The sequence below is a fragment of the Meles meles genome, chromosome 14 (genome assembly GCF_922984935.1).
Source record: "Meles meles chromosome 14, mMelMel3.1 paternal haplotype, whole genome shotgun sequence".
NCBI lineage: Eukaryota > Metazoa > Chordata > Mammalia > Carnivora > Mustelidae > Meles > Meles meles.
Genome location: NC_060079.1, coordinates 83,728,291 through 83,742,795, shown reverse-complemented (window position 1 = coordinate 83,742,795; position 14,505 = coordinate 83,728,291). Strand labels below are relative to the sequence as shown.

Sequence of the window (14,505 nt, the reverse complement as noted above, 5' to 3'; positions counted from 1 at the left end):
AAATAAGATGAAGCAAAGAAACAAAGACACGTGAGAAGCAGTACGACTCACTGTATACTGAGAAAGGAGCTAGAGGACGAGGTATTTTGAAATAACCAGAAATTGAGATAATAGGTTTAAAATACAGGAGTGATGCTGTATTTATAAGGAAAAACCAACCTTCAGTTCTGCATTTCCTTCTCTCCGTATTTAAAGTCACTCTCCAGATAAACTATCAAGCTCATTCTAAAGGACATGCATAATGCCTGAGTGCTGGGGGGACAGCTTCCAGAAGGCAGTTTGGTGCGGAAAGGTTGATCTGTCACGGGGACACGCACTCAGGAAGGCCCGGGTCTGTCTGCGGCACTGTGCTGCGGGCTGGGAACGGCAGGACACACGGCACGCCCCTGCCAGGGAACAGACCATGTAGAGGGACAGGGGAGGAGGCTCCATGACGGGAAGCGTGTTGTTCCAGCTTCCAGCTCCCTCGTGGAGATGCGCTAGAGACCCGTCATCCTTGTCAGGTCACTGGAGAATGCGCAAGCCCCGTTTGTGCACAGCGCTCTTTGGCAGAGCACTGAGGGCCCGGCCCAGCCTCCTGACTAGCCAGTTACTAGACAGACTTACCGTGTCCTGAGCATTTCCTGGCTGACCTTCTTGTGTGTCTAGGGGATTGGTGGCTCGCCGGGGATCACAGGCTCGAAGGGTGACATGGGGCCTCCAGGAGTGCCGGGATTTCAAGGTAAAGCACTAGAGGAGGGTCCGAACCTGAGCACTGGCCCTTTGACGGTAACAGGCGGCCTCGTTACGGCGCAAGACACTGTTCTCTTCGTTTTAAACACGCCGTGTCGTGCCATGCCAGCCCGATTAGCCTCGCCCCATGAAGGGCTGGATAAAAGACTCTGATTTTCTCATTAAGAATCAGTGGATGGTTTCTATCTCCATCATTTGTGTGTCAGTGAGAAATCATGGGCTTGGGGCATCCATGAATTTATTAACGTATTCAGCGAACATTTAATGGTGCCTCTCGGCTTCCAGGCACTGTGGGTTTTGCTGCTGAATCCAGTATATCTGGATGGCAGGTGAAGGAAACAGGCCCTCTGCCTGCAGGCGTCTTGGGGTCTGTCTGGGGACATGGGTGAACCAGGTCGTGGCCAAAAACAGGGTCCTGTGCCGCACCACCATTCGTGATCATTGCCCAGTTTGCTGGATGTTGGGGACAATGAGACTTCTAGGTTCTGGAAAGAAGCATTTCATTCGAAGTCTTACACGGCTGCCCGGAAGTGGTGTTCTTTTCTTCTCCGAGAACAAATGAAAGCTTGTTCACTGTGTGTGCGCACGTAGCCGTGGGTGCACATCGACCTACGTGTGCGTGTATGCGGACACGTGTAATGGGCACACGCGTGTGCCCGTGTGCAGGTATGCGTGTGCCCATGAGCACGCATGTGCCCATGCTTGCATATCGTTGGGAATTCCGTGCAGACCATGTTCTTCTTTCGTCCAGGTCAGAAAGGCCTCCCTGGCCTGCAGGGAGTGAAGGGGGATCAAGGTGACCAAGGCTTCCCTGGAAGTAAAGGTGAGAGCGTTGCTGTGCTTGGTGGGGCCTTACTCACGCCTTGAATGCACGGAATCAGGGAGTTTGGTTTTACGGATGTGAGAAGCTTGAGTATCATTAGGAAATAGTTGATTCAAAATTCTTTGGTAGCTCATCAGGACATTTTTACTACATGTCTTGAAAGTCAGGGTCATTATCCGGAGGTAAATCCGGAGGAGAGAGCCCACAGCCGGGAGGCAGGCCGCCCCATCACGCGGCTGTCCCAGGAGGCGCTCGGCCTCGTATGGACAGGCTGCGTGGGGGCCGGGCAGCACGGAGCTCTGCTCAGGGAAGCCTGTCCCTCAGCTTCTCCACCATCACAGTGCACGGTGGCTCCCGCCCCCCCCAGCCAGTCGCAGGGGGAAATGGTTGAAGTATAGCCAGCGTCCCGTCCTGGTTCCGGCTGGGCCGGCCGTGTTTCTGGGGTCATGTTGAATTTTCAAAATCAGGCTTCGAGAGACACTGAGCGGCACAACGTCCAGAACTGAAGAAGTGGGGAGGTTGTGTAGAGGCCACGTGTGGAGGGCAGGAGCGGCCTGGCGCGAGGCCGACTCGGAGGCCCTGCGGACGGGGTCCCCCCCATCTCTCCAGAGCTGTCACGCAGAGAGGTTAGGTTTGTGCATCACTGGAAATGAAGGCTCGTGGCTGTAACATACCTACGGCTGATTTCAGACAAGCGTGAGAAGAAACCTTCCCGGCGCACGGCTGCAGCCCTCCAGGGGCAGCTGCGCTCCCTGGGACGGGGCCTCACCTGCTGGGCCTGTACAGCTGAAGGTCACGTGGCGGTTGTCAGGGATCCCGAGACTCAGCGGCCAGTTTATACCGATGACCCCTGAGGATTCAGGATTGTGCGTTAAGCAATAGACGTGTGCCCGCACGTGTGTGTTCACGGAGATCTGTGACTTGTAGTTTTGATGCCGACCGGATTCTAAGAACCGTGTGTTCGGATTGGGTTTCACTTTGGGCTCTTCTCTGGGGACACTGACGGTGGAACTGACCAGCGGCACCCCTGATCTCCACAGGCCTTCCCGGTCCCCCGGGGCCCCCGGGACCCTACGACATCATCAAAGGGGAGCCAGGGCTTCCTGGCCCCGAGGGTCCTGCAGGTCTGAAAGGGCTCCCCGGGCCTCCAGGCCCCAAAGGACAGCAAGGTAAGACTAGCTAAGCTGCAGAGGGCGGTGCAGGGGTCGGGGGGACGCGGCGGGCTTTCCTCTTCACACATATGTCTCAAGTCAGGGCCTCTGGGTGGTGACAGTGTAGACACAGGTTCGAGTGTGACTTTCCTACTTTCCTTCAGTGGATGTCAAAACCTCGTGAAGTTTTTGAGGGGACTGAGAAAGCCAGGACAGAATACAGGAGAAACTAGAGGGACGGACAGTTGGACACATCTGTGCCCGCTGCGTAGCCCGTGGGCTGCAGACGCAGAGATCACCTTTTCCAGCGAGAAGCTGAGGGGTGGCAGGAGGTGCCGGTCTGGAACGGCGAGAATGGGTCCTGAGAGCGGCCCAGAGCCCCCAGCGAGCTGGCAGTTTGTGCCTGGGGTTCCCAGACACCTGCCCTAGAGCTTTCTGACCACTCCCAGTGGCAAGAGCTACTGGCCAGGGTGGGCGGACGACATAGGAGAAGGAAAACCCGACAGCCGAGGGGGGCGTTCTTGCAGCTCTAAGCGTCAGTGGCCGCGGGGACAGGGCGCACAGAGAGCAGGCGTCCATCCGCTGGGAGTATGTGTTGCGTACGGATGACTGGAGGCTCGGTCGGGAATGTGGCCTGGAGAGATGCGTGGGAGCCCCCTGCGTGTCACAGCCCTCCTCTTCCCGACGAAGCTGCCTTTCCCCACACTGGGCGCGGGACAGCAGTGGCAGCGAGGGTCACCGGAGCTCCGAGTTGGATGCTGGGGCGCGCGGCCTGCGAACGCGGGTTTACCCGCTGCCCCGGGGCTGCCAACAAGGCTTCGTGGGAGGCGCTCCTGGCCGTCCGGGACAGCTTCCTGTCTGCCGCTGGCCGGACGCGCGCCGAAAGGGAAGAAGATGCAGCCCGTGCGCTCTGGGACCGGGTGGCGAATTCCGTGTCCTCTCCTGTAGGTGTGACGGGATCCGTGGGCTTACCTGGACCGCCTGGTGTTCCTGGTTTTGACGGCGCCCCTGGCCAGAAAGGAGAGACGGGACCCTTCGGTCCTCCTGGTAGGTTTGCCGGGTCCTCCCCAGCCGCCGCCCTCCACCCGCGTCCTCGGGTTCAAAGCGGGAGGCTCACGCGTGCGGAAACCTGCACAGTGGCACCGAGCACGTTACTTGACAGATTTCCAAAGAAGTCTGGTTTTGTTTTGTTGTTTGTTACTATTTTTGTTTTAGTTTTGTTTTCGTTTTTTGGGGAAGAAATAGGTCTCATAGATCAGGTCAAGGGTCGTCACCATTTTTTCTGTGGGGACACAGTATTGACGTAGCCCAGCGTTTCCAGACAGGGTGAGCCCTGGCCCGCGGGGACGGCCGGGGGCCTGCGAGGGGCGAGTGGGCCTTGGCCGCAGAGCCCCCACGCGGCGGCCGAGAGATGAAGCAGGTAGCAGTGCCAGTGTGGGCCACAGGGATGTCGGGGTCCGCTCCCCGAGGGAGCCGGGACTCGGCTGCCCCATGCGGGCTGCGGTGCTGCAGGCGGAGGCGCCGCTGGAGGGGACAGGCCCAGCCTGGCGGAAGGCCCGCGAGCAGCTTCGCAGGGGGTGTAGGGACCCGGGCCCCGGCAGGACTCCCTGTCAGCTCGCAGCCCTCACCGCCCTGATTCCGTGCGCCGTGCTGGGGGGCTGTGGTGCAAGGAAGCCACCCTCAAAGGAGATGTCGTTCTAGTAACTCTGTGATCCCTCCTCCCGGAGAGGAGCCCCAAATGGTGCCTGCGCGACATGCGTGGAATCCTGCTGCGTGTTCTGCTTCCTCGTATATCCCTCCTCACTGTTTCATTTACGCGCTGGCCTCAGTCTTCCCAGCATCTGCTCAGGGTGTTACAGTGGATCTCGGGTGGTCTGTGGGAAGGAGAAGCTGGGGCAGCCTGGAGGCGGGCGCTGTGCTCCCCCCGTCGAGCCTGTCCGGGGAGCCCGTCTGCAGCCAGGGAAACCCAGTTCTCTTGCGTCTTCCAGGTCCACGAGGGTTCCCGGGCCCGCCAGGCCCCGATGGCTTGCCAGGATCCATGGGCCCCCCAGGCACCCCGTCCGTGGACCACGGCTTCCTTGTGACCAGGCACAGTCAGACAACGGATGACCCACAGTGTCCTCCTGGGACCAAAATTCTTTACCACGGGTACTCCTTGCTCTACGTGCAAGGCAACGAACGGGCCCACGGCCAGGACCTGGGTGAGACGCTGGGGGACGCATGTGCTCATGACAGAGTTGTGAGACGCAGTAGTGTGGACGGTGCCTGATTCCGCTTCCCTTCCTCCTGATAAAACGAACCAGCGAGGTCAGCCGCTAGCACGTCACTAGGGAAGCCAAGAAAATGTGGAGGCGGAAAGCTTTGAAACCTTTGAAATTCGTACAACTTTCACTCTCATCTTCAAATGATCAGTCGGTCAGACTTTCTGGAGTCCGTACTTCATGGTTGGCACTGAGAGTCTGAAAATAGGGCCGTTGCTGGTGCTCCTTCTAAACAAGGTGCACGTGACCCTGTCCCGCGTTCCTCCACACACTCCAAGCTCTGTCCCTCCGCTGGTTTCCATCAGGAGGTCCACTGGCTATCATTTCTCTAGTCCCCTCCAGACACCCTGCACCGAATTCGCTTACCGACACACGCCTCCAACTGGCGTGGAGCTTGGAAACAAGCAGCCCGAGAAAGGAAGTCTCTGCGTTTTCGGCAAAACAGTCGTTAAAGACATTGCCAGATGGTTACTCTTCGTCATGCAAAGAGTCAGTCCCCTGTTAAATCTCTTTCGGAATTCAGTTTTATAAAAGATTTTTCTCCTTTAATCAAAATGTCCTGCATAATTCTTTACGGTTTTCCCTTTGCCTTGATCACTTTCAGTTTAATCTCGTGCTTACTTACCCCCACTGGTCCACGTGTGCATTTACTTCCTTCTGTTTACAACGTAAGCGTCATCCTGGCGCCGACCGTCATGCGGCCCGGCGGCAGACCGGTCAGAAGGCCAGTCCTTGACGCTCGCTCTCCCCGCGGCTCTAGGCACGGCCGGGAGCTGCCTGCGCAAGTTCAGTACGATGCCCTTCCTCTTCTGCAACATCAATGACGTGTGCAACTTTGCCTCCCGGAACGACTACTCCTACTGGCTGTCCACGCCCGAGCCCATGCCCATGTCCATGGCGCCCATCGCCGGGGACAACATCAGACCGTTCATCAGCAGGTGAGCCGGGCATTTGTCCGGGCAGAGGTGTGACTGGAGAAGGAAGATCGCTCATGGGCTAGGCAGAAGTGGTTCCATTTTTTTCCCCATTTTTTTCCCCCAAAACATTGGACCCGATGCTGTTGAGTTCATCGAGTGTGACGTCAGACTTTGGTCACACAAGTCAGCCGTGGAATCGTTGGCTGTAAAAGTTGGCTCTCCTCCTCACCTCCCCGGGTGCCCCAGGGCCCTCAGCAGCCACTCAAACAGCATTCTCGGTTCTGTTTCATCAGTTAATTCTGTAAGGAGCCTCTTCAGGCTTTTTCCTTCTGAATCTCCCCACCTCCATGAGATTTAAAATGTTTTGGTTATTTTTAATTGTAATAAAACGGACATCATGTAAAATGATCATCTTTACTACGGGCGCAGTTCTGTGGTATTCACTGTGGGGAATCACGTATGGGTTTGAGGTGCTTCCCATGAAATCATAACAAGCAGACATACCGTACGTCTGCGCTTCATACGCAAGACGATGACAGGGATTTGTCGTAGACGCAGAGATTGTGCGCACCAAGACTTGCTTCGTATTCTGACACCACACCTCCTTCTGCTCCCTCAGGGTGTGGTCCCGCTGACAAGTCACCTGTCTGACAGAGCGGCTCCCCAGATTAAGTACTTTACACACTAATTAGTATCTGGAGTATGTTTTCAGGTCTGCCTGGTAGGAAATAAGGGGAAATTGAAATTATTATGACTGAGAAATACACAATCGTTCCATTTTTGCTTTTATTCCTTCTGATTAAAAACGGATTCCTTAGCTCTGCTCAGAAGTAGTAGGAAAGTGGCAAAGGTATGAATTCGTCTTAGAAGTTCTTATCTATCTTATCTAGAGTTGTACTTTCTAACACGCAAGACAGTAAGGGATGGACAGGGTTTGCCCCAGGAAGTGAGAGGGAGGACTGACTTAGCCTTTCTACATTCCTCTAAAGAACCAAGCAGCTTTTGATGAGGAAGAAAGAGATGGCAGGGTCCTGTGGTCAGAGGGCGGGGGGGGGGGGGTGGAAAGTGCCTGCTGGAGCCGGTCCTGGGAGCCCCGAGGCTGGTCTGTGGCTCTGGCCCAGCTGGCTCGGGATTGCAGGTCCCGGCAGATCCGGTTCTTACTGAGGGAACAGGTACCACAGGGGAGGACCCGGGGCGGAAGGGCTGGGAGGCGCCCTCATAAACGGGAAAACCATAGATTTTCCACGGATCTGCAGGGAACTGTCTCCTGATAGCTTTCTTTGATGTTTCTTTTGAGCTGTAAGAAAACTCACTTTACGGGTCTTAAAATGGGAAACGTGGTTCAGTACACTTTGGAGTGGCCCCTTTCCAAACGGTTATTTTCATGCATCAGTGAGTGTCTGGGACTTTCTCTGCGGAGGCTGTCCTCAGGCAGAACCATGTTGGCTGCCCAGAAGGAGAACTAACCACCTTTGTGTTTCTGTTCAGCTTCCCTTGGATAACAGGTAGAAAATGATATTTATGTTTGTCTGTGATTTACCTCCCGATGACACTGCCCTCCGACCTCGATTTGGCTGGGGGAGGGGCGTGGCGTGTGTTTGCAATATTCCCAGATCCGGTCCCTGGGAAGCCTGTGTCTGACATGAGCGGGTCCCGGGACCCTGCTGGCTTTCGGTTAGAGCCCCGCCTGGGAATTAGCGCCTCAGTGTCTGCCTTGTGCACGGTTCTGTTAACCGACCCACGGCAGCTCAGCGTGGAGGGGCCCTACCAGTCATGCCCTCAGGCTGCTGCTCCCGACTCGCCCTCCGTCCCGAGCAGGGCTGCCCACTTGTGGTCTCTGAGCACGCGGGTTTCCGGGTGACTGTCATTCCGCCGTCACACCGGGTCTCGGACTTCCCTGTCACTTGGGGGAGCTCTGAAAGCTTCACTTTTAGAGTTAATAACACAAAATCCTTGCTATGGAACAGGAAAGCTTCTCTCCCTTCATCCAGAGAAAGGGCAGACGTTTCTGACTCTGCAGACGGACTCATGAGCTCCTGATTGTTTCATTGTCCTGGGGGCAGGACCCCCGCCCGCAGAGCAGGGGCTGCGCTCCCGCTCGGCTCTCGTTCGGCTCTCCCTTGGCTCTCTGGGGCCTCAGCCGTTTCAGGACTAACCCGGGGTCGGGGGCTGACTGTCTGCGTTTCAGGGGGCGGCGGGCTCTTCCCGTCCGTGTCCAACTGATGGGGTGGCGTCAGGAGCACCCTCCCCATGGACCCCCAGCCGCCGCGCTCTCTCCCTGGCTTCTGTGCCCATGGCGGCAGATGTAGAAGGCTGATTTCAGGGACCGTTGTTTGACGGAGGCGTTTGATTCATCTGCACTCGTGTGAATAAAGTAGAACATTGCGCGTGTGCACACACACATCCAGGGAAAACAGAATGACTGATGTAGGCCTCTGCCTGCTCCCCATCCATTTTCATGCAAATGTTCCTGCATAACTAGGTGTAATCATTAACACCACTTACAGTCATTTATCAGCATTGCTAACACCCTGTTCACTTTGTGACTTGAATGTAATTACGTGACTGCTGGTGTTTAATTTTTTTTTTTTCTTTTACAAACGTTATCCTGCCATCGAAGGGCTCCCTGAGCCGGGCAGGTCTGGGTCTGGAGAGCATGTGTGGCTGTAGTTTGTTGCTGGGTCTCGGTGGCCTGGGTCGGGGAGGCCCCTGGCCCCGAGCGGGTTCTGTGGGAGACGTTCCTGCCGCAGTGTCCCACGCAGCCGCCCGCCCGGGGCAGGCTCTCCCCCACGGCTCTGCTGGCTGCGGGTCTGCAGCGAGTCCGCAGTGGGCTCACGGGACGTCCAGCCCCACATGCAGCGTTTGTTAGTGACTCCGTTCACACGTCCTCCCTCTGTCGAAGGTGATTCACCCCTGGAAACAACACTGAATTCTGGAAGTGGTAGCCCTTGGGTTCTGCCAGCTCTCCTGTCTCAAGTGTTAGTTGTGTTTGCTAAAATCCACGCTCCCTGTTGAAAAATCGGGAAACATTGAAAGGCACAAGGGCGAAAACCCCCGTCCGCGGTCCCCCAGCCCCTCCGGGAGACAACCACTGTTGCCCCCCAGCCTTCCGATGACCTCCTCCCCACAAAGCAGACGGTTCAGCAAGTGTCGGGTGTGGATTTTCTAGCACCGAGAGGGGCTTAGAGAATCAGTGCGAGGCGTGCCGGCTGCCGTCTGTTGTAAGCAGGAAGCTGGCTCAGAACCCGAGAGCGCAGGGGTGCGTGAGAGCAGGAGGAGGAACGGACAGGCACAGGCTTCGTCCTGCGCCGTCCCCGCGGCCGTGCTCAGGCTCCGTGCCCTCTGCCTTCCAGGTGCGCCGTGTGTGAGGCACCAGCCATGGTGATGGCCGTGCACAGCCAGACCATCCAGATCCCGCAGTGCCCCAGCGGCTGGTCCTCCCTCTGGATCGGCTACTCCTTCGTCATGGTGAGTATTTGGGGAAAGTCCGCGTACCCTCACCTCGTCCCTCTGCACCCCTGCCCCCAGGTCTCAGCCTCGTGCAGTGCCCGCCTCTCCTCCGGACCAAAGCCTGCCCTGCTGCGGACAGCAGCCTTTCCCGCCTCCTGCCTCTCCAGGCTCTGCTCTGGGACTAGGTGGTGGGGACACCGCCATGAGCTTCCCCGGGGTCAGAGCATCTCCGCAGGAGGACAGGAGCTGGTGCACATCCAAGCAGCTGCCAGGAGCCTGAAGCAGAAGCATCGGGGTGCGGGGGAGTGCGAGGGCCCCTGGCCTTCCTGCGGGAGAGGCTGCTCTCCGCCCCTTGGCTATCCCTGATGGTCCCACCCCTGAAACGCCAGTTAGAATAGGAAGCCACACCTGTTTGCGGTCCCATGGTGGCCGCTTCTCTGACTTTATCACCCCAGTTTTAAGTAGCGATTGCATGTGTGAAAGCTCTGCACTGGGAAGTCAGGGGGAGCCCATAACCCGCAGGAACCGGCCTGCAGGCAACTTCGGCCTAAGCACAGGCCCCGCCCACCGCACCCGGTCACCCTCTCAGTTGCGGCTACAGGGACATTTTGGTCCCCGGATGACCGTGAGCCCACTGTTTGTTGACGGGAAAGTGGCTTTATAACTGCTTCCTCCTGCCGCAGGTGCAGGAGGAACGGCGCAGCCGGGAGAGCAGCTCTCAGAGCGCCGGGTCCGCATCCCAGTTCGGCGGGGAGATGTCCCTGGTGGGCGGAGCTTCAGCAGGGCCGGGAGTCAGCAGCCCCACGAAGCCCTGGCAGTGGCTTTGTGAGTCTAACCACTGTGCTGTGGCTGCTTATCAAGAAAGGCAGAGCAGACTGCAGGGTAGCCATCAGGACAGGAGCAGTGAGGAGCGGGCTGAATGTTTTGACCCCACGATCATAAGAAATACTAAACAGAACCTCCTTCTGACAGAAATGGCTCCCGGCCCAAGGAGCAAAGAACCTCAGGAGAGCGTTTGGTACCCACGACGAAGATCTGAAACAATGATTGGTCCCAATTTCCCCAAATCAAGAACAAGCCAGAACAGAGGTGTCCGAGAGAGTTCTCCATCACTTCCCAGCCGATGGGGGCTTTTTAGGACCCAGAAGGGCTCTGGCCTGACAGTCTGGACACCCCTGTACTTGTTTCAACTTTGCCTGGGACCATGGTCCGATCCAGAATGTTCTAGCATCCTTTGGTCCTCCTCTGGGAAGGGAGGGCATTAGCTTTGTCCTCAGAGGGCTCTCATGGCTCTGAAATCTCACGTCTGAACCAGTATTCGTGGCGATTTTGGAATGTCTCGTCTCATTTGGGGTCATTCATCTTACGGTCCCGGTTTCTGAGTGCAGGTCTGTCCTCCTTGAACCCACTGGACCCAGGTGCCTTACAATAACGGTTGCCCTTTCTTCCTCTTTTTCGATTTTCTCTTTTCGGAGAAAAGTAACTGACAGTTGTTCTTGACCTTGTGAAAGGACACATAGCTTCGAATCAGCAAATGCAGGGTTTTAATTATCGTCTCCGATTTTGATTAGAAAGTTTGATGTCACATCTGTTGGTTCCAGCGCCATTTACACATTTGGGCTCTTTCTTCTGTCCCGAGTTAGAGGAGTTTCAGCGTTTCAGACGTTATGAGGAGCAAGGCCAGCATTTCTTTAACTCCTGATGCCCGCGGGTGGTCCCTGTTCGGTTAGGGGAGACCGGTGGCGGGGTTCTGGCGCGGGGTCTGGCTGCCATGCTCCCCGCGAGGAGCAGGGGCCGGCTTGTGGGCAGAGGGCAGTGTGGGCACCCGTGTGTTTCGCGGTGACCTACCGAGGCTTCCCTGGGGGCTGCCCCAGCCCCTCGCTGGGCACCGCCAGGCCCCACGTGGGCAGCGGGGCAGCGGGCAGGGGTCCGACTCACGGCTCACTCCCGCCCCGCAGCACACCAGCGCCGGCGCTGAAGGTTCCGGCCAGGCCCTGGCGTCCCCCGGCTCCTGTCTGGAGGAGTTCCGGAGCGCGCCGTTCATCGAGTGCCACGGCCGCGGGACGTGCAACTACTACGCCAACGCCTACAGCTTCTGGCTCGCCACGGTCGAGAGAAGTGAGATGTTCAAGTAAGTCGGGAGGGCCCCTCTGCAGCGTCGGGACCCGAGTGACCCCGACACAGAGCCGTGGAGGGTTGGCCCGTGCTGATTAGGGCTGTGTCTTCCACGAGCGGTCCTGAGCACCCGACCTGTCGCTCGGGGTGGGAGCCCAGCGTCTGCTCCCGTGGCGGCCACGGTGCTCCCTGCAGTGTGTGCGCTGGGTCAGTTCTGAGGGACGTGACCAGACTGGTAGGCCCATGAAAATCAAAGTTAATTTCAGCCCAAACGCACTGAAATCGATAGGGAAGACCCTCCTTTTCTTCCCCATTAGAATTTCACTGTCGACACAGCTGCCCCCGGGGCTGCTGGCTGTGCTGACATTGCCGCGGAGCCCGGCGCAGTTAGGATGGAGAGGGCGCCGACCAACCCTCTGTCCTTTGTGCAGCCCCTGGTGGGCCAGGCGCGGGGGCCCACGGGCCCCAGCAGTGACTGGTCGCTGCCCACATCAGTACCGCTCCCCGCTGCAGATGCGCCTTCCCTTCTGCGCCTTCTGGGGGGGAGTGGGGCGGCACCCTTCTGGGAGCCTGTCCCAGGTTCCTAAGTGAGCTCACGAAAGGCAAAGCAACACTCTCTAGACTTGCATTTTAAGCACCAAAATAGTACCGGGTACTTAACTGATAGCTTAACGAGACTTTCCCGGCAACTGGGAATTTGACATCAACTCTCGGGACAGAACCTCACGTCACTTACCGAATTGAGCACTTCGGTGTACCAGGTCCTGGGGCTCCCATCGCAGGGTTAATGGGTGATGTTGAGCTGGTTTTTTGGTTTTGTTTGTTTGTTTTGACCAGTAGCCTGGCACAATCTAACTGAAAAATTAGATTAGATCCCATTATTTCAAATAGTTAATTTGAGGGCAGGTAAGATTTTCACAGAAGTTGCTAAAATCAGCAGCCCTAATTTGAGGACGTTACTTTGGTTATATAGCTACTTTAGTTTTACAGAACTTGTTTAGTGTGAAATTCAGCCTTCTCGCCTCTAACAGTCAAATAAGGTGGAATGTCTAGGCTCAAGGATGCGTTTGAGTCACTAACTGTCTCCCCCTCCGGCCTCCCATCAGACCACCGCGGATAACCCAGCAAAAGCTTACAGTAGCATTTCAGGGTCTGGTAATTATTCCAGATTCGCTGTTCGTTACACATTCGGCCGGTGTTTAAGGAGCACTTACTCTGTGTGTGCAGGGTTGCGGAGAAGAGATCTCCCTCTGCCGGAGGGGGAAGGACAGGCCGAGGGGGCAGGGCCGGGAGTCAGCCTGGGGAGCCAGGCGGCCCGCGGGGTGGCTGTTTCTGTGCCCTCCCTGGGGCGCACTTGGGCGGCCACCAACCTCAGGGCCAGGGCCAGGGAGTACATTTGCTCATGTGCCTCCCTCCCCCCATCGTGAGGGCAGGGGACACCCAGCAAGGTGTCCGCTCACTAGGGCAAACCGGGCTCGCCACTTCTCCCGGGCTGGGGCCCCCTCCCATCCGACCCCTCGGAGACCTCCAGGACTGCGGGGGGTGGGAGGGGGCGAGGACCTGGCCCGCCTCGCTGAGCCGCGGCGCCGATGGCCGGTTTCCGTGTCGTCCCGTAGGAAGCCCACGCCGTCCACCTTGAAGGCCGGGGAGCTGCGCACACACGTCAGCCGCTGCCAAGTCTGTATGAGGAGAACGTAAAGCCGCCCGGCCCTCCGCTGATGTACAACATGGTGCTACTCCCTCCTCTTCCCTCCTATTTTTTAACAGCAACGAACCCTAGAAATATATCCTGTGTACCTCACTGCCCAGTATGAAAACCGTAAAGTGCCTTATAGGAGTTTGCGTAACTAACACACCCCGCTTCGGTGGCCTCTACTTGCTGAAGGAGAAACAAAGACCGTGATGAGCTGTGACGGCACGCGTGATGAAATAAAGGTGTAACTCTGTCCTGCGGTCCAGTGCACTGATGTGTAGCGTGAGAACTCCCTCAGAGAACCAAAGGGTGCTAGGAGGTGTGCGGGGGCTTCCGTTCTGCTCGAAAGCCCGTTTCCACTCGGGATCACAGCAGCTGCGTTTTCAGCCCCGGAAGGGATGTCTGTCTGTGTCCCTGTCGAGCCGGGTCTGTACGAACAGCGGCCACGTAGCCACCGTGTGTCGGGGCCACACGTGGAGCGGCGGGCTCAGCAGCCGGGCCTTCCAGCCCCCCCCAAACATAAATCGAGGTCTCTCTGCTCTGTGTGGTACTAAGCAGCTGCTTTTGCAGAAGCCACGAATTTCCTGTGGAATAAAGATGGTCCAAAAGTAGGCAGAAATTAAATATATATATTTTAGTAATTTATATAGATGTCAGCAATTAGGCAGGGCAAGTTTTTGTTTCATTTCCACTGTTAAAATAAAGCTCACATCGTTTCTCCCTCGGAAAGACTGTGTTGTCCTTTCACGTAGATTTTTAACACACTCGGGTGTTGGATGGAAACATCCGTTTTCACTGTTCACCTCGAACCCAGAACTCGTGTGTCGCCAAAGCCAAAGCCAGGCTCGTGAGCGTGGTGTCATTACGGTGAAGCATGTCCTTTGGGCTTTACTGTTTGTACTCTGTATTAAGCATCTTCAGGGTTTTAAACACTGATCACAACTGAGTGACCTGACTGCAAAACCGGCCACCGTAAAAAGGCCTTCATTTCGTTTGTATTCCTCGTTCTGTAGCCTGGAGTGGAAAACAGCCCCGCAGGATCTTAGTCTCAGTGTCCCCCAGGGCGGCGCCTCGCAGCTGCCCCGTTCTCGCGAGCGCCGTGCAGACGTCAGGGAGCGGACGGATTGCAGGAGAGCAGAAGTGACCACTGTCCCTGAAATGACATTTCACCCCAAGTCTCCAAAAACGGTTTTAAGACTACTAAGGCCTTTTATGTAATTTCTTTAACTGTGTATTTCTTAAAAATTCAAATTTGTAATAAAACTATTTGTATAAAAATTAAGCTTTTATTAATTTGTTGCTAGCATGCCACAGAAACATTCAAAGTTGCCTCCCAAGCCACCAGTAAATCTGTAAGCGCTGC

General features: G+C 56.5%; 1 protein-coding gene across 1 annotated transcript in view; it reads left to right on the top strand.

Moving 5' to 3' along the window:
* The window catches only part of COL4A1 (collagen type IV alpha 1 chain), a 131,920-nt gene extending 118,049 nt beyond the window's left edge, over positions 1-13,871 (top strand). The window contains exons 44-52 of the mRNA XM_045977872.1: positions 649-721; positions 1,484-1,555; positions 2,596-2,724; positions 3,655-3,753; positions 4,695-4,907; positions 5,728-5,905; positions 9,238-9,352; positions 11,293-11,465; positions 13,066-13,871. Coding sequence (XP_045833828.1) covers positions 649-721; positions 1,484-1,555; positions 2,596-2,724; positions 3,655-3,753; positions 4,695-4,907; positions 5,728-5,905; positions 9,238-9,352; positions 11,293-11,465; positions 13,066-13,147 — 1,134 coding nt within the window. The 3' untranslated portion in view covers positions 13,148-13,871. The remainder of the gene's footprint in view (positions 1-648; positions 722-1,483; positions 1,556-2,595; positions 2,725-3,654; positions 3,754-4,694; positions 4,908-5,727; positions 5,906-9,237; positions 9,353-11,292; positions 11,466-13,065) is intronic.
* Positions 13,872-14,505: the final 634 nt, after the last annotated feature.